This window comes from Hyperolius riggenbachi, chromosome 5 (assembly GCF_040937935.1).
Source record: "Hyperolius riggenbachi isolate aHypRig1 chromosome 5, aHypRig1.pri, whole genome shotgun sequence".
NCBI lineage: Eukaryota > Metazoa > Chordata > Amphibia > Anura > Hyperoliidae > Hyperolius > Hyperolius riggenbachi.
The window spans coordinates 446,188,801-446,214,275 of record NC_090650.1 but is presented as its reverse complement, the minus strand read 5'-3'; the positions used below and the strand labels follow the sequence as shown (position 1 = coordinate 446,214,275).

Here is a 25,475-nt window from a genome sequence, read left to right as displayed (position 1 = left end):
AAAGCATATGACTTCAGCATGTGGGTATTACGTGCAAACATTTCTGCTCTCTGCTCATCCCTCCTCCCTTCTCTGTCCACTCCCTGCCCTCTGTCCATCTTCTCCCCTTCTCTGTGTGTGTCCACTCCCTCCCCTTCTCCTGTCCACAGACCTGTCCTGCTGTTCATTTCACCCCCGAATGCTTCCGGTAGTAAAATGATCCGAGATTCGGATCAAAGATCCGGATCTCTTCAATGATCCGATTCGAATCATCCGGATCATTGAAAAGATCCGAACTTCCCATCTCTAGTCCTCATATCACCTCAATGCGCATGCCCAGACACCAGCAGGAGCGGAGCGAGTACTGCGCACGCGCGTGACGTCACGCAGCCCAGGCTGATCGCCGCGCAGCTCTTATGTGATGACAGATCCTCTCCACACAGGCCGCCCCAGGTACCCGCCCCCTCCCCTCGCGCACTGCGGAGCCCCCCGTGACGTCACTGACCTCGGTAGTGCTCGGGGGGCGGGGCGCTGATGGCTCCCGGTGTGACGTCCTGGAGGAGCTCGGCGAGGCCGGGGATACCCATGGCGGAGGCTGGAGGGAGGAGGAGGGCGAGCGGCCGGATCTTCCGGGGAGACCGGGCTGCGGCGGGGAATTCAAACCGGCCCGGGGAACTCCGAGACCAGAGGGGATCACTGACTGCTGGGGGGGGTGTTTGAGAAATTTTAATAGAGGGGATTACTATTTACTGGGGAGATTACAATAGAGGGATCCACTGACTACTGAGGGGGAGAATTATAATAGAGGGATCCACTGACTACTGGGGGAGTATAATAGAGGGATCCACTGACTAGGGGGGGAGTATAATAGAGGGATCCACTGACTACTGAGGGGAAGAATTATAATAGAGGGATCCACTGACTACTGGGGGAGTATGATAGAGGGAACCACTGACTACTGGGGAGATTACAATAGAGGGATCCACTGACTACTGAGGGGAATAATTATAATAGAGGGATCCACTGACTACTGGGGAGATTACAATAGAGGGATCCACTGACTACTGAGGGGGAGAATTATAATAGAGGGATCCACTGACTACTGGGGGAGTATAATAGAGGGATTCACTGACTACTGGGGGAGTATAATAGAGGGATCCACTGACTACTGAGGGGAAGAATTATAATAGAGGGATCCACTGAGTACTGGGGGAGTATAATAGAGGGAACCACTGACTACTGGGGAGATTACAATAGAGGGATCCACTGACTACTGAGGGGAATAATTATAATAGAGGGATCCACTGACTACTGGGGAGATTACAATAGAGGGATCCACTGACTACTGAGGGGGAAAATTATAATAGAGGGATCCACTGACTACTGGGGGAGTATAATAGAGGGATCCAATGACTACTGGGGGAGTATAATAGAGGGATCCACTGACTACTGAGGGGAAGAATTATAATAGAGGGATCCACTGACTACTGGGGGAGTATAATAGAGGGAACCACTGACTACTGGGGAGATTACAATAGAGGGATCCACTGACTACTGAGGGGAATAATTATAATAGAGGGATCCACTGACTACTGGGGAGATTACAATAGAGGGATCCACTGACTACTGAGGGGGAGAATTATAATAGAGGGATCCACTGACTACTGGGGGAGTATAATAGAGGGATCCACTAACTACTGGGGGAGTATAATAGGAGGGAACCACTGACTACTGGGGAGATTACAATAGAGGGATCCACTGACTACTGAGGGGAATAATTATAATAGAGGGATCCACTGACTACTGGGGAGATTACAATAGAGAGATCCACTGACTACTGAGGGGAAGAATTATAATAGAGGGATCCACTGACTCCTGAGGAGTATAATAGAGGGATCCACTGACTACTGGGGGAGTATAATAGAGGGATCCACTGACTACTGAGGGGAAGACTTATAATAGAGGGATCCACTGACTACTGGGGGAGTATAATAGAGGGATCCACTGACTACTGGGGGAGTATAATAGAGGGATCCACTGACTACTTGGGGAGTATAATAGAGGGATCCACTGACTACTGGGGGAGTATAATAGAGGGATCCACTGACTACTGGGGGTGTATAATAGAGGGATCCACTGACTACTGAGGGGAGTATAATAGAGGGATCCACTGACTACTGAGGGGAGTATAATAGAGGGATCCACTGACTACTGAGGGGAGTATAATAGAGGGATCCACTGACTACTGGGGGAGTATAATAGGGATCCACTGACTACTGGGGGAGTATAATAGAGGGATCCACTGACTACTTGGGGAGTATAATAGAGGGATCCACTGACTACTGAGGGGGAGAATTATAATAGAGGGATCCACTGACTACCGAGGGAGTATAATAGAGGGATCCACTGACTACTGGGGGAGTATAATAGAGGGATCCACTGACTACTGGGGGAGTATAATAGAGGGATCCACTGACTACTGGGGGAGTATAATAGAGGGATCCACTGACTACTGGGGAGATTACAATAGAGGGATCCACTGACTACTGGGGGATAATTATAATAGAGGGATCCACTGACTACTGGGGGAGTATAATAGAGGGATCCACTGACTACTGGGGAGATTACAATAGAGGGATCCACTGACTACTGAGAGGGAGAATTATAATAGAGGGATCCACTGACTACTGGGTGGAGTATAATAGAGGGATCCACTGAGTACTGGGGGGGATTATAATAGAGGGAGCCACTGACTACTGAGGGGAAGAATTATAATGGAGGGATCCACTGACTACTGGGGGGAGTATAATAGAGGGATCCACTGACTACTGGGGGGGGAGTATAATAGAGGGATCCACTGACTACTGGGGGGATTATAATAGAGGGATCCACTGACTACTGGGGGGAATTATAAAAGAGGGGTCCACTTATGGCGGGTGTTGGGCTCAGATCTGTCGCCAGAAAACTTTTCAGGTACAGGCATACGTATGTCTGTGCTAAGAGGAGATTGCACTGATTGAAGTTCCTGAATAGCCCCAAATATCTGACATATCTGGGTCTGTTGGTTCTAAAAATGCCACGGAAAGTTGGTTTACCGCGGTGGTCAGGACTTCAACATGGCTATACAGTGCGTCCATTTGGGTTCGGTCTGCCATTCTGTAACAATCGGTGTCAGCAACCAGAGAGAGAATCTGATTCTTGGCGATCTGCAGTACCACCAAGAATGCAGATATACGCCTGATTATCGATGATCTGCAGAATCACCAAGAATGCAGATATACGCCTGATTATCGAAGATCTGCAGAATCAGTGATAATACAGATGTATTGCTAACCTCTGGACACCAGAATAGTGAGAGTGTTTGGTGCAACAGTAACAACTCTGAGTGGAGACCACAAGAGGAGCTGGTGGCCTGAGACTCCTGAGGAATTCACCCCTGACTGTGGGTAATATTCCTGTAGCCTGTGGACCCCTGGGCGAGGGACCGAGGCTGGGTTGCAGGAAGCCCTGCTGCTAATATGAAAGGTTTTGCCCTGAACTGGGCTAACGTAATACAGTAATAACACAACCTAGTCTGGGGTGTGAGGTCCGTATTCACAACACCCTGGAACTAGTCTGGAGCATAACATAAATGATAATACAATTCCCTAGTCTTGGGTGTGAGGTCCGTGATCATCAACACCCTGGAACTAGTCTGGAATAAAACACAAAGACAATTCAGTTCCCTAGTCTTGGGTGTGAGGGCCTTGATCTTAACACCCTGGAACTATGCTAGAGAATACACAGAAGATACACAATATTCCTAGTCTGGGGTGTGAGGGCCTTGATCCCAACACCCTGGAACTGGTCTAACAAATAATAACAGTACAAGGTAATCTGGCTCAGTGTGAATTCCCAGGTCCACCTGGTTCAAACACACTGTAAGGATCTGACTATGGTCTGAGTACCTTCACGCAAGTGTTAGCAATGGCAGACAACCAGCAACTGACAAGCAGCAGAATATATAGCAGCTGGACTCTGCTGCCCCGCCCGAGCCACTCAGCCAATCATGAGTCCAGCAGGAATCAGCTGATCGTCCTGATCAGCTGACACTTCCCCTGCTGGTATAAAGGTCCTGACTTCTGGCCCGCGCGCGCGTAGTGTGGACTAACAGACCCAGGCACGCTGCTGCATACAAACCGCCACCTTGGACGCGGAAACAGCCGCTTTGCTGTTAGAACATGCGGCGGCTTTTCCGCATTCTGCCACACTACCAGACGCGTGCAAACCGCCGCGTTGGACGCGGAATCAGCCGCCCCGCCTTCAGCACACGCGGCGGCTCCTCCGCGTTTTCTCACAGATCCACTGACTACTGAAGAGGAAGGATTATAATAGAGGGATCCACTGACTACTGGGGGGAATATAATAGAGGGATCCACTGACTACTGGGGGGATTATAGTAGAGGGATCCACTGACTACTGGGGGAGTATAATAGAGGGATCCACTGACTACTGGGGGAGTTATAATAGAGGGATCCACTGACTACTGAAGGGGAAGAATTATAATAGAGGGATCCACTGACTACTGGGGGAAGTATAATAGAGGGATCCACTGACTACTGGGGGGAGTATAATAGAGGGATCCACTGACTACTGGGGGGATTACAATAGAGGGATCCACTGACTACTGGGGGGGAAATTATAAAAGAGGGGTCCACTGATGGCGGGTGTTGGGCTCAGATGACTCCGGAGAGTGGTGGTTGGTTTGCGGTGAAGATGTAGGGGATGTTTGGGGTGTGTTTATGGGTTATGAGGTTCTCATATTACCCCTTTGTTTTGTTTCTCTGTAGACGTGTATAGGGTGGGCTCCCCCCTGCCTGTAGATGTGTATAGGGTGGGCTCCCCCCTGCCTGTAGACGTGTATAGGGCGGGCTCCCTCCTGCCTGTAGATGGGGTCCCTGGAGGTGGTGGAGTATGCATCGCACGTCACCCTCAGCACGGTGTGCCTCTTCTCTGCTCTCCGGATGCTGGAGGTAAGGCTGCAGACAGGTGTGTGTGTATATTATTATAGGGGTTGGACAAAATAACGGAAACACCTTAAAGAGACTCCGTAACAAAAATTGCATCCTGTTTTTTTATCATCCTACAAGTTCCAAAATCTATTCTAATGTGTTATGGCTTACTGCAGCACGTTCTACTAACACAGTCTCTGTAATAAATCAATGTATCTTTCTCTTGTCAGACTTGTCAGCCTGTGTCTGGAAGGCTGCCAAGTTCTTCAGTGTTGTGGTTCTGCTATGAAGGGGGACTTCCAGGCCCCTCTATGCACACTGCCTGTGTGTTATTTAGATTAGAGCAGCTTCTCTCTTATCTTTTACAAGCTGGATAAATCCTCCTCTGAGCTGGCTGGGCTTTCACATACTGAGGAATTACATACAGGCAGAGCTGTCTGCACTCTGCAGGAAGAAACAGCCTGACACTTCAGTGGAAGATAGCTGCAGGGGGAAGAAACACACAAATGATCTCTTGAGATTCAAAAGGAAGGATGTATACAGCCTGCTTGTGTATGGATGTATTTTCTATGTGTGGACATGCTGTACATCAACCTACTTCCTGTTTTGGTGGCCATTTTGTTTGTTTATAAACACACTTTTTAAAACTGTTTTTAACCACTTTTAATGAGGCGGGGAGCGGCGAAATTGTGACAGAGGGTAATAGGAGATGTCCCCTAACGCACTGGTATGTTTACTTTTGTGCGATTTTAACAATACAGATTCTCTTTAAAAATCAACAAGATAGATTTCAATATGGTGTAGGTCAACCTTTTGTGGCAATTACAAGCTCAATCCTCCGAGGTATTGATTCATACAAATTGTGAATTGTTTCCAAAGGAATTTTAGCCCATTCTTCAGTTAAAACACCCTCCAGTTATTTTAGAGACGATGGCGGCGGAAATCGTCTTCTTACTTGAATCTCTAATAACGACCATAAATGCTCAATAATGTTGAGGTCTGGGGATTGTGGTGGCCGGATGAGATGCACAACTTCATCAGAATGTTCCTCGTGCCGTTCTTTAACAATTCTAGCTGAATGGATTGGGGCATTATCCTCTTGAAAGATGGCATTCCCTTCCGGAAACAGTTCTTGAATCATAGGATGAACTTGTTCATCCAAAATTCCTAAACAGTCTCAGCTGTTAATTGTTCCATGACGGGAAATCATTGGCCCGGCGGATTTCCAAGAAATAGCACCCCAGATCATCACAGAATCCCCACCATGTTTTACGGTTGGGAGAAGGCAGTCTGGATGAAATGCTTCTTTCGGCTGTCTCCAAACCTACACTCGGCCGGAGGTCGGAAATAAGGTAAACAATGATTCATCAAAGAAAATCAGAATCAACTTTCAGAATCAGAATCAATCTTATTTCGCCAAGCATGACTGGGTCAGGCCCGGAATTGGGTTTGGCACAACCGAGCGGTACATAGAAAGAAAGGCAGGAAAAACGTTAGAATGACAGTACTCAAATATAAGCATACACGAATATACAATCAACAATTAGATATACACAGCCGAAGTCTGCCGCGCCTATGCAGGTGGGAGGGCGCTGATAGAGGGTGGTGGAATGTTCAGGGAGTTCAGGAGGCTAACGGCCATCGGGAAGAAAGAGTTCTTGTGTCTGGTGGTCTTGGTGGGGATGGCCCGAAGTCTCCGACCCAGTGCAAGTGGGGAGAAAAACCAGTGGCCTGGGTGAGAGAGGTCACTTGCAAATCCTCAGTGCCCTGGCTCGCAGTCTTGTGGTATACAGGTGGTCAAGTGGGGGCAGAGGTCTCCCAATGAGACCAAAAATCACATTTTTCCACTGCTCGAGGGACCAGTTCTGGTGGTTTCTACACCACTCTAAATGCTTTGAAACATTTGTCTTTGAGAGCAGAGGTTTTCTAATTGCAGTTCTTCGGTGGAATCCAGATTTGTGCAGCTCCCGACGGACAGTTTTTGTGGAAACTGGGTTCTGTAGGTGTTCATTCAGCTCTGCAGTGATTTTAGGAGCCGTGGTCTTGCGAGCTTTTCTAATTGGATTTAGAGTCTGACGGTCTCTCTCAGACAACTTCGACTTTCAGCCACAACTGTGCTTTGCTGAGGACGTTTTTCCTTCTCTTGCAAAGGCAGTCATTACTTTTGAGACAGGACCTCTTGAAATGCCAAACATTCGGGCAGTCTCTGTTACAGTAGCGCCTGCCATACGAGCACCAACAATTTGGCCTCTTTGAAAGTCTGAGAGATCTGCCATTTTTATAAATTATAACCAACTTTTGTTTAAATATCTGTAAAAAAAAAACCCCAATTATTTTAGTTACACATATCAAATAACAAAAATAATAAACAAAAAAAAATTAACATATGTCAAGTTTTGATTTCTTAAAACATGTTCAAAGATTATGATGCCAAAATGTTAGGTGTTTCCATTATTCTGTCCAACCCCTGTATATTATTATATACTGTATATTTATAATATATACCTTCCAGCCAAAGGGACAGCAGCTTTCCTGCGGTAGATCCGCTCTCAGCGGGGGATGGTCAGGGTGATGCTATACATTAGAGTTGATGCAAGGTTATGCAAATCTACATCACTGGTAAATGGAGCAGTAGAATCCTGCTGAGGTGTGTTGCTGGTGCTGAGCACTAAGAAATGTTATGAGAATGGATCAGCGGGAGAATCACAATCACTGTCTGGTGCTGCTGTTCTGATTCATTGATTACGTTTTGGGAAGTCAGAGCGATCAATTACTTTATTCATTGCAAGCAGATTGGCTGTGTGTGTGTGGCTTCAAAGCGGACCTGAACTCAGAACTTCCTCTCTGCTCTTAAAGATACACAACAGAATAATAACCTGTACTGAGTAAAATTATTTAAAATAAACACATGAGGTAACTTCAAATGAACATTACATAGTTACCTTGCCATCAGTTCCTCTCAGAAGCTCACCATTTTCTTCTTATAGTAATCCCTTCCAGTTCTGACAATATTTTGTCAGATCTGCAATATACCAGTTTCTGCCAGTTATATATCAGTTGCTGTCAGTTATAGCTGAGAGGAGAACTGATGTGCCCGGTAATGTCCATGTTTCCCTATGGCTCATGTGGACGATGTAACAGTGTAACAGTGTAACTGTGTGCTGACCAGCAAGCTGTTATGGGGTAATGGCCATTTTCAAAATGGAGGATGGAGAATTCCCTTGATCACAGTGGACAAACAGGACACAGGAGAGGAGAAAGACACTGAGGAGTAGACTACACAGGAGGTAAGTATGACTTGTGTATGTTTATTTTGACTTTTAATTTTCAGTTCAGGTTTTCTTTAAAGAAAAAAAATGTCTTTGTTACAGTTAATACAAATCCTGGAATAAATCTGCAGTGTGTCTTCTTATTAGCAGGGCTGCTCAAATCCGGTCCTGGAGACATGCGGATAGTTCTATCCGGATATCTCCCAGTAAAGCTGGGGGGATGTCAATCTTACCTGTATGACGTCTCCTTCCGTTCATACACGTCGCCTCTCACAATGCGCTCCAAACGCCGCATACGCCAGTCACATGACTACAAACACTTCCTCCTTCAACACGGAAGGAGGTAATATTGACCCCCCCGGATGGCTCCCGGAGCAGATTTGAGCATCCCTGCTTATTAGTGTGTCTACTACAAATTAGCTGCTATGCAGTGTCAGGGGAGATTCCTGAGCTGATGCAGCTGAGAGATCAAATTACAGTGGTGATTAGCACAGATGAGGGGAAATTAGGCTAAACTCTCTAACATTTCTCTCTCTGTTTTCCTTCTGTCCTGTGCAAGAGTTCAGCTCCTCTTTAATGCCTGTTACCCTCTTTCAGTTATGATGGGCCATCACTGACCAGTTTTACCACGTCCTGGTAGTATGAGGGTCAGCAGATACTATGATCGGATTGTATAGGTGAGCGGTCACACTACATGGAGATGGTAAAATTGGTCAGTGATTGGCCAATCATAATTGAAGGTGTGTATTGGGTTTTAAAGCGTACAGAACACGTGTCCAGGTTTGGCATCTGCCATGGTGAAGCCAGTTGCGTGTGGTTCGGTATTAGTCATGGAGAGAATCCGAAAACATAGCAGCAAAAGTTATGTTGTGTTAGGTATCACCTAAACAGCTTTTGTTGCTATGTCTTTGGATGTCCAGTTTTACCGCCTATGTGTAGTATGAGGGCTTCATTAACCCCCTCCCGACCGCCTAGTGCCGATCGGCGTCGGGAGGGTGGCAGCCGCAGGACCGCGTAACGCAGAAAGGCGTCAAGTCCTGGGGCGGGGTTTTGCAGAAGATCGTGCGCACATCTCTGCTTGAATGACGGCTGTCCCCTGGGGAGGCTCAAGAGCAATCGACTCTCATAGGCTGATGCCTATCACAGCCAATCAATCTCATTGGCTGGCGGGGGGAGGGATTGAATAAAAAAAGACAAATTTTTATTAATAAAAAGTACACAAATACATAAAAAATAAACATTGGAGCGATCAGTGCCCACCAACAGAAAGCTCTGTTGGTGGGCAGAAAAGGGGGTGGGGATATACTTGTGTGCTGTGTTGTATGGCTCTGCAGCAAGCTTTTAAACCTGCAGTGGCCTAAATTGTAAAAAAAATAGCCTGCTCTTTAGGAGGGTGTAAGCCGTGGTCCTCAAGTGGTTTAAATGCTATGAAGAGATTGTGCAGGTAAACGAGGGTACACACCATGCAATTTTCAGTTCACATCCTACTGTTGATTCCGATAATTATCGTATCAGAAAAAAATAAAAAATACACACCCTACTGATGTCCAGCAACCGATCCCAGCTCAGAATCGATCTTTCTCGATTAGAAGCAGTTCAGACATGCCAGAATTTATTGGTCAAATACTGACTATTGTGTATGTCCTTTCAATTCATTTTTCATCCTTATTCATTTGGAAAAATGATCGGAGATCTGATCACATACGTGTGTATGCTAGCTTTCTTCTGTATCCAATCCATGTGAGATTTGATCACATACGTGTGTATGCTAGCTTTCTTCTGTATCCAATCCATGTGAGATCTGATCACATACGTGTGTACGCTAGCTTTCATCTGTATCCAATCCATGTGAGATCTGATCACATACGTGTGTACGCTAGCTTTCTTCTGTATCCAATCCATGTGAGATCTGATCACATACGTGTGTATGCTAGCTTTCTTCTGTATCCAATCCATGTGAGATCTGATCACATACGTGTGTGTGCTAGCTTTCTTCTGTATCCAATCCATGTGAGATCTGATCACATACGTGTGTACGCTAGCTTTCTTCTGTATCCAATCCATGTGAGATCTGATCACATGCGTGTGTACGCTAGCTTTCTTCTGTATCCAATCCATGTGAGATCTGATCACATGCGTGTGTACGCTAGCTTTCTTCTGTATCCAATCCATGTGAGATCTGATCACATACGTGTGTATGCTAGCTTTCTTCTGTATCCAATCCATGTGAGATCTGATCACATACGTGTGTACGCTAGCTTTCATCTGTATCCAATCCATGTGAGATCTGATCACATACGTGTGTACGCTAGCTTTCTTCTGTATCCAATCCATGTGAGATCTGATCACATACGTGTGTACACTAGCTTTCTTCTGTATCCAATCCATGAGAGATCTGATCACATGCGTGTGTACGCTAGCTTTCTTCTGTATCTAATCCATGTGAGATCTGATCACATACGTGTGTACGCTAGCTTTCTTCTGTATCCAATCCATGTGAGATCTGATCACATACGTGTGTACGCTAGCTTTCTTCTGTATCCAATCCATGTGAGATCTGATCACATACGTGTGTATGCTAGCTTTCTTCTGTACCCAATCCATGTGAGATCTGATCACATGCGTGTGTACGCTAGCTTTCATCTGTATCCAATCCATGTGAGAGCTGATCACATGCGTGTGTACGCTAGCTTTCTTCTGTATCTAATCCATGTGAGATCTGATCACATACGTGTGTACACTAGCTTTCTTCTGTATCTAATCCATGTGAGATCTGATCACATACGTGTGTACGCTAGCTTTCTTCTGTATCCAATCCATGTGAGATCTGATCACATGCGTGTGTACGCTAGCTTTCTTCTGTATCCAATCCATGTGAGATCTGATCACATACGTGTGTACGCTAGCTTTCTTCTGTATCCAATCCATGTGAGATCTGATCACATGCGTGTGTACGCTAGCTTTCATCTGTATCCAATCTATGTGAGAGCTGATCACATGCGTGTGTACGCTAGCTTTCTTCTGTATCTAATCCATGTGAGATCTGATCACATACGTGTGTACACTAGCTTTCTTCTGTATCTAATCCATGTGAGATCTGATCACATACGTGTGTACGCTAGCTTTCTTCTGTATCCAATCCATGTGAGATCTGATCACATGCGTGTGTACGCTAGCTTTCTTCTGTATCCAATCCATGTGAGATCTGATCACATACGTGTGTACGCTAGCTTTCTTCTGTATCCAATCCATGTGAGATCTGATCACATATGTGTGTATGCTAGCTTTCTTCTGTATCCAATCCATGTGAGATCTGATCACATGCGTGTGTACGCTAGCTTTCATCTGTATCCAATCCATGTGAGAGCTGATCACATGCGTGTGTACGCTAGCTTTCTTCTGTATCTAATCCATGTGAGATCTGATCACATACGTGTGTACACTAGCTTTCTTCTGTATCTAATCCATGTGAGATCTGAGCACATACGTGTGTACGCTAGCTTTCTTCTGTATCCAATCCATGTGAGATCTGATCACATGCGTGTGTACGCTAGCTTTCTTCTGTATCCAATCCATGTGAGATCTGATCACATACGTGTGTACGCTAGCTTTCTTCTGTATCCAATCCATGTGAGATCTGATCACATGCGTGTGTACGCTAGCTTTCATCTGTATCCAATCTATGTGAGAGCTGATCACATGCGTGTGTACGCTAGCTTTCTTCTGTATCTAATCCATGTGAGATCTGATCACATACGTGTGTACACTAGCTTTCTTCTGTATCTAATCCATGTGAGATCTGATCACATACGTGTGTACGCTAGCTTTCTTCTGTATCCAATCCATGTGAGATCTGATCACATGCGTGTGTACGCTAGCTTTCTTCTGTATCCAATCCATGTGAGATCTGATCACATACGTGTGTACGCTAGCTTTCTTCTGTATCCAATCCATGTGAGATCTGATCACATACGTGTGTATGCTAGCTTTCTTCTGTATCCAATCCATGTGAGATCTGATCACATGCGTGTGTACGCTAGCTTTCATCTGTATTTAATCCATGTGGGAGCTGATCACATGCGTGTGTACGCTAGCTTTCTTCTGTATCTAATCCATGTGAGATCTGATCACATACGTGTGTACGCTAGCTTTCTTCTGTATCCAATCCATGTGAGATCTGATCACATGCGTGTGTACGCTAGCTTTCTTCTGTATCCAATCCATGTGAGATCTGATCACATACGTGTGTACACTAGCTTTCTTCTGTATCCAATCCATGTGAGATCTGATCACATACGTGTGTATGCTAGCTTTCTTCTGTATCCAATCCATGTGAGATCTGATCACATGCGTGTGTACGCTAGCTTTCTTCTGTATCCAGTCCATGCGAGATCTGATCACATGCGTGTGTACGCTAGCTTTCTTCTGTATCCAATCCATGTGAGATCTGATCACATGCGTGTGTATGCTAGCTTTCTTCTGTATCCAATCCATGCGAGATCTGATCACATGCGTGTGTACGCTAGCTTTCTTCTGTATCCAATCCATGTGAGATCTGATCACAAATGCGTGTGTACGCTAGCTTTCTTCTGTATCCAATCATTTGAGATCTGATCACATGCGTGTGTACGCTAGCTTTCTTGTGTATCCAATCCATGTGAGATCTGATCACATGCGTGTGTATGCTAGCTTTCTTCTGTATCCAATCCATGTGAGATCTGATCACATGCGTGTGTATGCTAGCTTTCTTCTGTATCCAATCCATGTGAGATCTGATCACATGCGTGTGTATGCTAGCTTTCTTCTGTATCCAATCCATGTGAGAGCTGATCACATGCGTGTGTACGCTAGCTTTCTTCTGTATCCAATCCATGCGAGATCTGATCACATGCGTGTGTACGCTAGCTTTCTTCTGTATCCAATCCATGTGAGATCTGATCACATGCGTGTGTACGCTAGCTTTCTTCTGTATCCAATCATTTGAGATCTGATCACATGCGTGTGTACGCTAGCTTTCTTGTGTATCCAATCCATGTGAGATCTGATCACATGCGTGTGTATGCTAGCTTTCTTCTGTATCCAATCCATGTGAGATCTGATCACATACGTGTGTACGCTAGCTTTCATCTGTATCCAATCCATGCGAGATCTGATCACATGCGTGTGTATGCTAGCTTTCTTCTGTATCCAATCCATGTGAGATCTGATCACATATGTGTGTACGCTAGCTTTCTTCTGTATCCAATCCATGCGAGATCTGATCACATGCGTGTGTATGCTAGCTTTCTTCTGTATCCAATCCATGTGAGATCTGATCACATGCGTGTGTATGCTAGCTTTCTTCTGTATCCAATCCATGTGAGATCTGATCACATGCGTGTGTATGCTAGCTTTCTTCTGTATCCAATCCATGCGAGATCTGATCACATGCGTGTGTATGCTAGCTTTCTTCTGTATCCAATCCATGCGAGATCTGATCACATGCGTGTGTATGCTAGCTTTCTTCTGTATCCAATCCATGCGAGATCTGATCACATGCGTGTGTATGCTAGCTTTCTTCTGTATCCAATCCATGCGAGATCTGATCACATGCGTGTGTATGCTAGCTTTCTTCTGTATCCAATCCATGCGAGATCTGATCACATGCGTGTGTATGCTAGCTTTCTTCTGTATCTAATCCATGCGAGATCTGATCACATACGTGTGTACGCTAGCTTTCTTCTGTATCCAGTCCATGCGAGATCTGATCACATGCGTGTGTATGCTAGCTTTCTTCTGTATCCAATCCATGTGAGATCTGATCACATGCGTGTGTATGCTAGCTTTCTTCTGTATCCAATCCATGCGAGATCTGATCACATGCGTGTGTACGCTAGCTTTCTTCTGTATCCAATCCATGTGAGATCTGATCACAAATGCGTGTGTACGCTAGCTTTCTTCTGTATCCAATCATTTGAGATCTGATCACATGCGTGTGTACGCTAGCTTTCTTGTGTATCCAATCCATGTGAGATCTGATCACATGCGTGTGTATGCTAGCTTTCTTCTGTATCCAATCCATGTGAGATCTGATCACATGCGTGTGTATGCTAGCTTTCTTCTGTATCCAATCCATGTGAGAGCTGATCACATGCGTGTGTACGCTAGCTTTCTTCTGTATCCAATCCATGCGAGATCTGATCACATGCGTGTGTACGCTAGCTTTTTTCTGTATCCAATCCATGTGAGATCTGATCACATGCGTGTGTACGCTAGCTTTCTTCTGTATCCAATCATTTGAGATCTGATCACATGCGTGTGTACGCTAGCTTTCTTGTGTATCCAATCCATGTGAGATCTGATCACATGCGTGTGTATGCTAGCTTTCTTCTGTATCCAATCCATGTGAGATCTGATCACATACGTGTGTACGCTAGCTTTCATCTGTATCCAATCCATGCGAGATCTGATCACATGCGTGTGTATGCTAGCTTTCTTCTGTATCCAATCCATGTGAGATCTGATCACATATGTGTGTACGCTAGCTTTCTTCTGTATCCAATCCATGCGAGATCTGATCACATGCGTGTGTATGCTAGCTTTCTTCTGTATCCAATCCATGTGAGATCTGATCACATACGTGTGTACGCTAGCTTTCATCTGTATCCAATCCATGTGAGATCTGATCACATGCGTGTGTATGCTAGCTTTCTTCTGTATCCAATCCATGCGAGATCTGATCACATGCGTGTGTATGCTAGCTTTCTTCTGTATCCAATCCATGCGAGATCTGATCACATGCGTGTGTATGCTAGCTTTCTTCTGTATCCAATCCATGCGAGATCTGATCACATGCGTGTGTATGCTAGCTTTCTTCTGTATCCAATCCATGCGAGATCTGATCACATGCGTGTGTATGCTAGCTTTCTTCTGTATCCAATCCATGCGAGATCTGATCACATGCGTGTGTATGCTAGCTTTCTTCTGTATCTAATCCATGCGAGATCTGATCACATACGTGTGTACGCTAGCTTTCTTCTGTATCCAATCTATTTGAGATCTGATCACAAATGCGTGTGTACGCTAGCTTTCTTCTGTATCCAATCCATGTGAGATCTGATCACAAATGCGTGTGTACGCTAGCTTTCTTCTGTATCCAATCCATGTGAGATCTGATCACAAATGCGTGTGTACGCTAGCTTTCTTCTGTATCCAATCATTTGAGATCTGATCACATGCGTGTGTACGCTAGCTTTCTTGTGTATCCAATCCATGTGAGATCTGATCACATGCGTGTGTATGCTAGCTTTCTTCTGTATCCAATCCATGTGAGATCTGATCACATGCGTGTGTATGCTAGCTTTCTTCTGTATCCAATCCATGTGAGATCTGATCACATGCGTGTGTATGCTAGCTTTCTTCTGTATCCAATCCATGTGAGAGCTGATCACATGCGTGTGTACGCTAGCTTTCTTCTGTATCCAATCCATGCGAGATCTGATCACATGCGTGTGTACGCTAGCTTTTTTCTGTATCCAATCCATGTGAGATCTGATCACATGCGTGTGTACGCTAGCTTTCTTCTGTATCCAATCATTTGAGATCTGATCACATGCGTGTGTACGCTAGCTTTCTTGTGTATCCAATCCATGTGAGATCTGATCACATGCGTGTGTATGCTAGCTTTCTTCTGTATCCAATCCATGTGAGATCTGATCACATACGTGTGTACGCTAGCTTTCATCTGTATCCAATCCATGCGAGATCTGATCACATGCGTGTGTATGCTAGCTTTCTTCTGTATCCAATCCATGTGAGATCTGATCACATATGTGTGTACGCTAGCTTTCTTCTGTATCCAATCCATGCGAGATCTGATCACATGCGTGTGTATGCTAGCTTTCTTCTGTATCCAATCCATGTGAGATCTGATCACATACGTGTGTACGCTAGCTTTCATCTGTATCCAATCCATGTGAGATCTGATCACATGCGTGTGTATGCTAGCTTTCTTCTGTATCCAATCCATGCGAGATCTGATCACATGCGTGTGTATGCTAGCTTTCTTCTGTATCCAATCCATGCGAGATCTGATCACATGCGTGTGTATGCTAGCTTTCTTCTGTATCCAATCCATGCGAGATCTGATCACATGCGTGTGTATGCTAGCTTTCTTCTGTATCCAATCCATGCGAGATCTGATCACATGCGTGTGTATGCTAGCTTTCTTCTGTATCCAATCCATGCGAGATCTGATCACATGCGTGTGTATGCTAGCTTTCTTCTGTATCTAATCCATGCGAGATCTGATCACATACGTGTGTGCGCTAGCTTTCTTCTGTATCTAATCCATGCGAGATCTGATCACATACGTGTGTACGCTAGCTTTCTTCTGTATCCAATCCATGTGAGATCTGATCACATACGTGTGTACGCTAGCTTTCTTCTGTATCTAATCCATGTGAGATCTGATCACATACGTGTGTACGCTAGCTTTCATCTGTATCCAATCCATGTGAGATCTGATCACATGCGTGTGTACGCTAGCTTTCTTTTGTATCCAATCCATGTGAGATCTGATCACATACGTGTGTACGCTAGCTTTCTTCTGTATCTAATCCATGTGAGATCTGATCACATACGTGTGTACGCTAGCTTTCATCTGTATCCAATCCATGTGAGATCTGATCACATGCGTGTGTATGCTAGCTTTCTTCTGTATCCAATCTATTTGAGATCTGATCACATACGTGTGTACGCTAGCTTTCTTCTGTATCTAATCCATGTGAGATCTGATCACATACGTGTGTACGCTAGCTTTCTTCTGTATCCAATCCATGTGAGATCTGATCACATACGTGTGTACGCTAGCTTTCATCTGTATCCAATCCATGCGAGATCTGATCACATGCGTGTGTATGCTAGCTTTCTTCTGTATCCAATCCATGTGAGATCTGATCACATATGTGTGTACGCTAGCTTTCTTCTGTATCCAATCCATGCGAGATCTGATCACATGCGTGTGTATGCTAGCTTTCTTCTGTATCCAATCCATGTGAGATCTGATCACATGCGTGTGTACGCTAGCTTTCTTCTGTATCCAATCCATGTGAGATCTGATCACATACGTGTGTACGCTAGCTTTCTTCTGTATCTAATCCATGTGAGATCTGATCACATACGTGTGTACGCTAGCTTTCATCTGTATCCAATCCATGTGAGATCTGATCACATGCGTGTGTATGCTAGCTTTCTTCTGTATCCAATCTATTTGAGATCTGATCACATACGTGTGTACGCTAGCTTTCTTCTGTATCTAATCCATGTGAGATCTGATCACATACGTGTGTACGCTAGCTTTCTTCTGTATCCAATCCATGTGAGATCTGATCACATACGTGTGTACGCTAGCTTTCATCTGTATCCAATCCATGCGAGATCTGATCACATGCGTGTGTATGCTAGCTTTCTTCTGTATCCAATCCATGTGAGATCTGATCACATATGTGTGTACGCTAGCTTTCTTCTGTATCCAATCCATGCGAGATCTGATCACATGCGTGTGTATGCTAGCTTTCTTCTGTATCCAATCCATGTGAGATCTGATCACATACGTGTGTACGCTAGCTTTCATCTGTATCCAATCCATGTGAGATCTGATCACATGCGTGTGTATGCTAGCTTTCTTCTGTATCCAATCCATGCGAGATCTGATCACATGCGTGTGTATGCTAGCTTTCTTCTGTATCCAATCCATGCGAGATCTGATCACATGCGTGTGTATGCTAGCTTTCTTCTGTATCCAATCCATGCGAGATCTGATCACATGCGTGTGTATGCTAGCTTTCTTCTGTATCCAATCCATGCGAGATCTGATCACATGCGTGTGTATGCTAGCTTTCTTCTGTATCCAATCCATGCGAGATCTGATCACATGCGTGTGTATGCTAGCTTTCTTCTGTATCTAATCCATGCGAGATCTGATCACATACGTGTGTGCGCTAGCTTTCTTCTGTATCTAATCCATGCGAGATCTGATCACATACGTGTGTACGCTAGCTTTCTTCTGTATCCAATCCATGTGAGATCTGATCACATACGTGTGTACGCTAGCTTTCTTCTGTATCCAATCCATGTGAGATCTGATCACATACGTGTGTACGCTAGCTTTCTTCTGTATCCAATCCATGTGAGATCTGATCACATACGTGTGTACGCTAGCTTTCATCTGTATCCAATCCATGTGAGATCTGATCACATGCGTGTGTACGCTAGCTTTCTTCTGTATCCAATCCATGTGAGATCTGATCACATACGTGTGTACGCTAGCTTTCTTCTGTATCTAATCCATGCGAGATCTGATCACATACGTGTGTACGCTAGCTTTCTTCTGTATCCAATCCATGTGAGATCTGATCACATACGTGTGTATGCTAGCTTTCTTCTGTACCCAATCCATGTGAGATCTGATCACATACGTGTGTACGCTAGCTTTCTTCTGTATCCAATCCATGTGAGATCTGATCACATACGTGTGTACGCTAGCTTTCTTCTGTATCCAATCCATGTGAGATCTGATCACATACGTGTGTACGCTAGCTTTCATCTGTATCCAATCCATGTGAGATCTGATCACATGCGTGTGTACGCTAGCTTTCTTCTGTATCCAATCCATGCGAGATCTGATCACATGCGTGTGTATGCTAGCTTTCTTCTGTATCCAATCCATGTGAGATCTGATCACATACGTGTGTACGCTAGCTTTCATCTGTATCCAATCCATGTGAGATCTGATCACATGCGTGTGTATGCTAGCTTTCTTCTGTATCCAATCCATGCGAGATCTGATCACATGCGTGTGTATGCTAGCTTTCTTCTGTATCCAATCCATGCGAGATCTGATCACATGCGTGTGTATGCTAGCTTTCTTCTGTATCCAATCCATGCGAGATCTGATCACATGCGTGTGTATGCTAGCTTTCTTCTGTATCCAATCCATGCGAGATCTGATCACATGCGTGTGTATGCTAGCTTTCTTCTGTATCCAATCCATGCGAGATCTGATCACATGCGTGTGTATGCTAGCTTTCTTCTGTATCTAATCCATGCGAGATCTGATCACATACGTGTGTGCGCTAGCTTTCTTCTGTATCTAATCCATGCGAGATCTGATCACATACGTGTGTACGCTAGCTTTCTTCTGTATCCAATCCATGTGAGATCTGATCACATACGTGTGTACGCTAGCTTTCTTCTGTATCCAATCCATGTGAGATCTGATCACATACGTGTGTACGCTAGCTTTCTTCTGTATCCAATCCATGTGAGATCTGATCACATACGTGTGTACGCTAGCTTTCATCTGTATCCAATCCATGTGAGATCTGATCACATGCGTGTGTACGCTAGCTTTCTTCTGTATCCAATCCATGTGAGATCTGATCACATACGTGTGTACGCTAGCTTTCTTCTGTATCTAATCCATGCGAGATCTGATCACATACGTGTGTACGCTAGCTTTCTTCTGTATCCAATCCATGTGAGATCTGATCACATACGTGTGTATGCTAGCTTTCTTCTGTACCCAATCCATGTGAGATCTGATCACATACGTGTGTACGCTAGCTTTCTTCTGTATCCAATCCATGTGAGATCTGATCACATACGTGTGTACGCTAGCTTTCATCTGTATCCAATCCATGTGAGATCTGATCACATACGTATGTATGCTAGCTTTCTTCTGTATCCAATCCATGTGAGATCTGATCACATGCGTGTGTACGCTAGCTTTCTTGTGTATCCAATCCATGTGAGAGCTGATCACATGCGTGTGTACGCTAGCTTTCTTCTGTATCCAATCCATGTGAGATCTGATCACATACGTGTGTACGCTAGCTTTCATCTGTATCCAATCCATGTGAGATCTGATCACATGCGTGTGTATGCTAGCTTTCTTCTGTATCCAATCCATGTGAGATCTGATCACAAGCGTGTGTATGCTAGCTTTCTTCTGTATCGAATGCATGTGAGATCTGATCACATACGTGTGTACGCTAGCTTTCATCTGTATCCAATCCATGTGAGATCTGATCACATACGTATGTATGCTAGCTTTCTTCTGTATCCAATCCATGTGAGATCTGATCACATGCGTGTGTACGCTAGCTTTCTTGTGTATCCAATCCATGTGAGAGCTGATCACATGCGTGTGTACGCTAGCTTTCTTCTGTATCCAATCCATGTGAGATCTGATGTGTGTAACAGGAGAGACAGAGGCTGTCATTCAATTCACTTTTATTGTTTTCTCCTGGGAGATCATCTTTCGTCATCTGTTTAAAGAGTAACTGATAGGCATTAAATCGTAATTCAAGTCTCTATTTCCATATGTTGATTGACTTGAATGGATGCCTAACAGGAGATGCAAAAGTTCATAATCAATCTGACATGTTTTATTTTAGGTGAATGACAATCCCTTGGTGCGCAGTCTGGACTTTAGGGCAGCAGGGTCTTTAGAAATGAATTTAAATGAGTGCCCTTGGAATTGATAGTTTTTCGTATGCCCCCGCATCCCCCTCAGCATTTCCACTCCTCCCCGCAGCATTACAGAGCAAAGCGGGGAGGAATTAAGGCAGCGCGCACAGACTCGCCTACACATGGTTCCGAGCACTAAAGTTCCCGTCTAAATTCTGCACTGGTAGTAATGCTGCGTGGAGGAGTGGAAATGCAAGGGCACTAATTTAAAATAATTTCTAAAGACCATGCTGCCCTTAAAGTGAACCTTAAGCCAGAAAAAAAAAATGAGTTTTACTCACCTAGGGCTTCTACCAGCCCCCTGCAGCTGTCCTGTGCCCTCGCAGCCACTCATGGCTCCTCTGGTCCCCCGCTGCCAGCTAGTTCTGCTTCTACCAGTCCCCTGCAGCAGTCCTGTGCCCTCGCAGCCACTCACTAATCCTCTGGTCCCCCACTGCCAGCTAGTTCTGCTTCTACCAGCCCCCTGCAGCAGTCCTGTGCCCTCGCAGCCACTCACTAATCCTCTGGTCCCCCTCTGCCAGCTAGTTTCGTTTTTGCCGACAGGCCCGTCAGGACATTGCTACGCGTAGCTTTTTCCGCATTCCCGACTGTAATTAGCGCTATTGCGGGCCGCAACGCGTACAAAAATACGCGTTGTCGCATATCTATGCGTGCATAATGCGGCAACGCGTATTTTTGTACGCGCTGCGGCCCGCAATAGCGCTAATTACTGTCGGGAATGCGGAAAAAGCTACGCGTAGCCAGTCCTGACGGGCCTGTCGGCAAAAACGAAACTAGCTGGCAGAGGGGGACCAGAGGATTAGTGAGTGGCTGCGAGGGCACAGGACTGCTGCAGGGGGCTGGTAGAAGCAGAACTAGCTGGCAGCGGGGGACCAGAGGATTAGTGAGTGACTGTGAGGGCACAGGACTGCTGCAGGGGGCTGGTAGAAGCAGAACTAGCTGGCAGCGGGGGACCAGAGGATTAGTGAGTGGCTGCGAGGGCACAGGACTGCTGCAGGGGGCTGGTAGAAGCAGAACTAGCTGGCAGCGGGGGACCAGAGGATTAGTGAGTGGCTGCGAGGGCACAGGACTGCTGCAGGGGGCTGGTAGAAGCAGAACTAGCTGGCAGCGGGGGAGCAGAGGATTAGTGAGTGGCTGTGAGGGCACAGGACTGCTGCAGCGGGCTGGTAGAAGCAGAACTAGCTGGCAGCGGGGGACCAGAGGATTAGTGAGTGGCTGCGAGGGCACAGGACTGCTGCAGGGGACTGGTAGAAGCCCCAGGTGAGTAAAACTCATTTGTTTGTCCTGGCTTAAGTGTCCCTTTAAGTCCAGACTGGGCACCAAGTCCACAGGGGATACCGCAGGGAGGAGGGGGAGGCGGGGATGGCATAGGGGAGTAAGGGAGGAAATTACCTCACGATTGGCTTCAGCCGGAGGGCCCCAAGATGGCCCCTGCCAGGGATAAGAGTTCTCCGAATATATTATATAAAATTCTCTGAAATCCAAACGTGGACAGTGCAGTACATGTGTTATGTAAGCAGAGCCAGTACTTATCTACTCGCATATGTTTCTTATTCTCCTGGCATAGTTTTGCTGTCCGTTCCTCTAAAAGCACGTTTCAGCACTCTGCAAATGAGACGGCGCCAAAAAGCAGCTGCAACAATCCTGACGTCAAAATGATTCTGAGTGTTTTCTTGGCTGCTGGTGGCTGAGCGCTCTTTTCCAATAGCAAACGCCAGCCATTGCGATTTCTCATTCATTTTGCCATGCGATTGTGATTTTTCATTTGCATTGCATAATCACTCTTAAAATCACTCCAGAAAGCGATTGCGATTTGCAAATCGAATCACTTAAAGAGAACCAGAGACGAAGCACCCTTGTGTATTTTACCATATATATCAGTGGGAACATTAGAGAAAACACCTACCATGCTCTCTGTTTCCTCCTCACTGCTAAAAGTGTCTGTTATCAGCTGTGATAAGAATCCCGGACTGAGCATTCAGTCTGGCTTTGCTGGGAATAATTATAGCTGAGTCATTATAGCAGAGCCACAAGGGGGCAGGCTTGGGCTTGAAAAGACACCAGAGAAGACAGACTCAGCTATAATCTTTCCGTAGCAAAGCTAGACTGAGTGCTCAGTCGGGGATTCTTATCAGACGTGATAACAGTCAGATTACACAGAGAACAATGAAACAAAGGGCAGATTAGGTGTTTACTGTCATGTTCCCACTGATTTATAAGGTAAAATACATGAGGGTGCTTCATCTCTGGTTCTCTTTAAGTGGAAAATACTTTTCATGATTCCAATGATAATAGTGATTTGCAAATCGCTCTCAGTGGAAAAGGGCCCTCAAAAGGCGTTTTATTGATAATGTGTGAAAATGACACCTGGGAGAAAAAATTAATTGCATATGGGCCACTACCACTGAGGTACTACCTCTCTGCAGCCACCTGCAGTCTGAATTAAGGTACTGCTGTCTGTATGTTGCAGGTGGTCACTGGTGTGTTTGTGTTTCAGGTGCACAGAGGGGCGTCCGCGGGCTTCCTGCTTCTCGCTGTGGCTTCCATGAGCTCCGTCACTTCCTGCTTTCTGTATGACCAGAGCCTCACCTCCGTCCGCCTCTCCAACCTCTGGGTCACCAGCATCATCGGCCTGCCTCTCCTCGTCTTCGCTTTCTTCTGGACGAACGGAGACCACTTAACAGCCAACGTGATTCTGGGCTCCGCCCTCCTCCTGGCATCCTGCTCCGCCCATCTGTCTGCGCAAACAAAGATGGCCGCCATTTATCTAACCAATGCCGGAGCGTCTCTGGGGATGCTGATGATCTCGGTATTCACCGGGAATGCATACGGCGTGCTGGGCAGCCTGGCGCTGGGCACCGGGGGCCTCCTGTCCTTCTTGAATGATGGGAGGATTTTACCTTTCTCCACAGACCTGGTATCGGACTGCGTGTACGGCACGTCCTTCCTGGCCCTCCAGATGGCGCTGAGGAGTCAGACCTGTGAGGTCAGCTGACGTTATCACAGGGAAGCCTTTCCCACACTTCTCACCCTGGGGACACCCTTCAGATTTGGGGATTTCAGGGAACCTCTGCATAAAACTTTACTGTATTTTTCAGCATATAAGATGCTCGGGAATATGAGACACACCGAGGATTTGAGGGCAAAAACCAGGGAAAAAATTATATGTACTAAATCTGGTGCATCCATGGTCCAGGAGCGTCTTATGGGGCTTCCCCCTTAATTATTGTGCCCCCCCCTCTGTCCCCCTTTTGTCCTCGGCGCAGTGAAGGAGAGGAGAGGTGTGTGGAAGACGTGGATTAGGTGAGCCAAGCTCCTGATTCTGATGGTAACACATGGGGGGGGGGGGGGGGGGGAGGGGGGAGGGGAGGTGAAGGAGGGAAATGCTGGGAGTCCCTGATACTGCAACGGGCCGGCGGTTCGCATCGGGGAGTGATGGTAATTATAGTAATTCGGGGACTCCCTGTATTTGGCATATAAGACAGAGGGACTTTTTTCAACCAATTTATGGGGGGAGAAAAAGTGCATCTTTATGCTGAAAAATACAGTAGGTGAGGCTATATTCTGAAGGAGGAAGAGCCTTTAAAAATGGGCGTGGCCATTCTTTGTAGCATCTTCCTTGTTTAGCCCCACCCCATATTCCTCCTGTACAGCGCCCCCATTTCACCCCCTGCATTACAGCACCCTCATTGCCTACAATCATGCTGCTTTTTTTTTTTATTATAATAAAACAAGACTTTATTTTGACAGAGTATATAAATCGGACGTGTGTATGTTAAGTCCAATCCACGTGTATCAAAAGGCATGTACCGGGACATTGACAATAAGCAAGAAATAAAGAAAAATATAACAGAAATGGAGTGCTTGTGATATCTCCCGTACACACGCAGGCAGCAGTACAGCATAATCACACGGGAAAGTAATGTGACGAGCAGGGAATACTGCTGAATACAAAATGACCTTATTACTCCAGAGATACACACCTACATATCACAGAGTGGCCAATACTGGCCTTGTAATTACTATCGCAGCAGATCGGGTCGTGTCATCAGATTTTCCACCTGCCCCAGACAAGGTGCAATTTGGGGGTCGTCCCTCCATGAACATAGATCAATTCCCTGAATGGTAGGGAGCCATCTACTCGTGTAATCCAGTTGGCAGCTAAGGGGGGCCACATGCCATCTGCATGCCACCTCCAACCTCACCGTGTTTGTCATGAAGGTCTTCAGGTGGGCGTTTGGCCCTCATCCTGTATGACTGCCAGCAAGCAGACACTGGGATGTGATGCGGCAGGACGCCCTCATCCTGTATGACTGCCAGCAAGCAGACAATGGGATCTGATGTGGCAGGACGCCCTCATCCTGTATGACTCCCAGCAAGCAGACAACGGGATCTGATGCAGCAGGACGCCCTCATCCTGTATGTCTCCCAGCAAGCAGACAACGGGATGTGATGCGGCAGGACGCCCTCATCCTGTATGACTGCCAGCAAGCAGACAACGGGATGTGATGCGGCAGGGCGCCCTCATCCTGTATGACTCCCAGCAAGCAGACAACGGGATGTGATGCGGCAGGACGGCCCTCATCCTGTATGACTCCCAGCAAGCAGACAACGGGATGTGATGCGGCAGGACACCCTCATCCTGTATGACTCCCAGCAAGCAGACAACGGGATGTGATGCGGCAGGACGCCCTCATCCTGTATGACTGCCAGCAAGCAGACAACG

General features: G+C 45.9%; 2 protein-coding genes across 2 annotated transcripts in view; one reads left to right on the top strand and one right to left on the bottom strand.

The window, feature by feature from the left end:
• The window catches only part of LOC137519270 (flap endonuclease 1-B-like), a 59,266-nt gene extending 58,677 nt beyond the window's left edge, over nt 1-589 (bottom strand). Inside the window, exon 1 of the mRNA XM_068238177.1 lies at nt 485-589. Within this exon, the coding sequence (XP_068094278.1) occupies nt 485-566 (82 nt within the window). The 5' untranslated portion in view covers nt 567-589. The remainder of the gene's footprint in view (nt 1-484) is intronic.
• Nucleotides 347-24,091, top strand: TMEM276 (transmembrane protein 276). Its single transcript, XM_068238179.1, has 3 exons — nt 347-432; nt 4,809-4,991; nt 23,247-24,091. The coding sequence occupies exons 2-3, from the start codon at nt 4,908-4,910 to the stop codon at nt 23,742-23,744; spliced, it is 582 nt and encodes a 193-aa protein (XP_068094280.1). The 5' UTR covers nt 347-432; nt 4,809-4,907; the 3' UTR covers nt 23,745-24,091.
• Nucleotides 24,092-25,475: the final 1,384 nt, after the last annotated feature.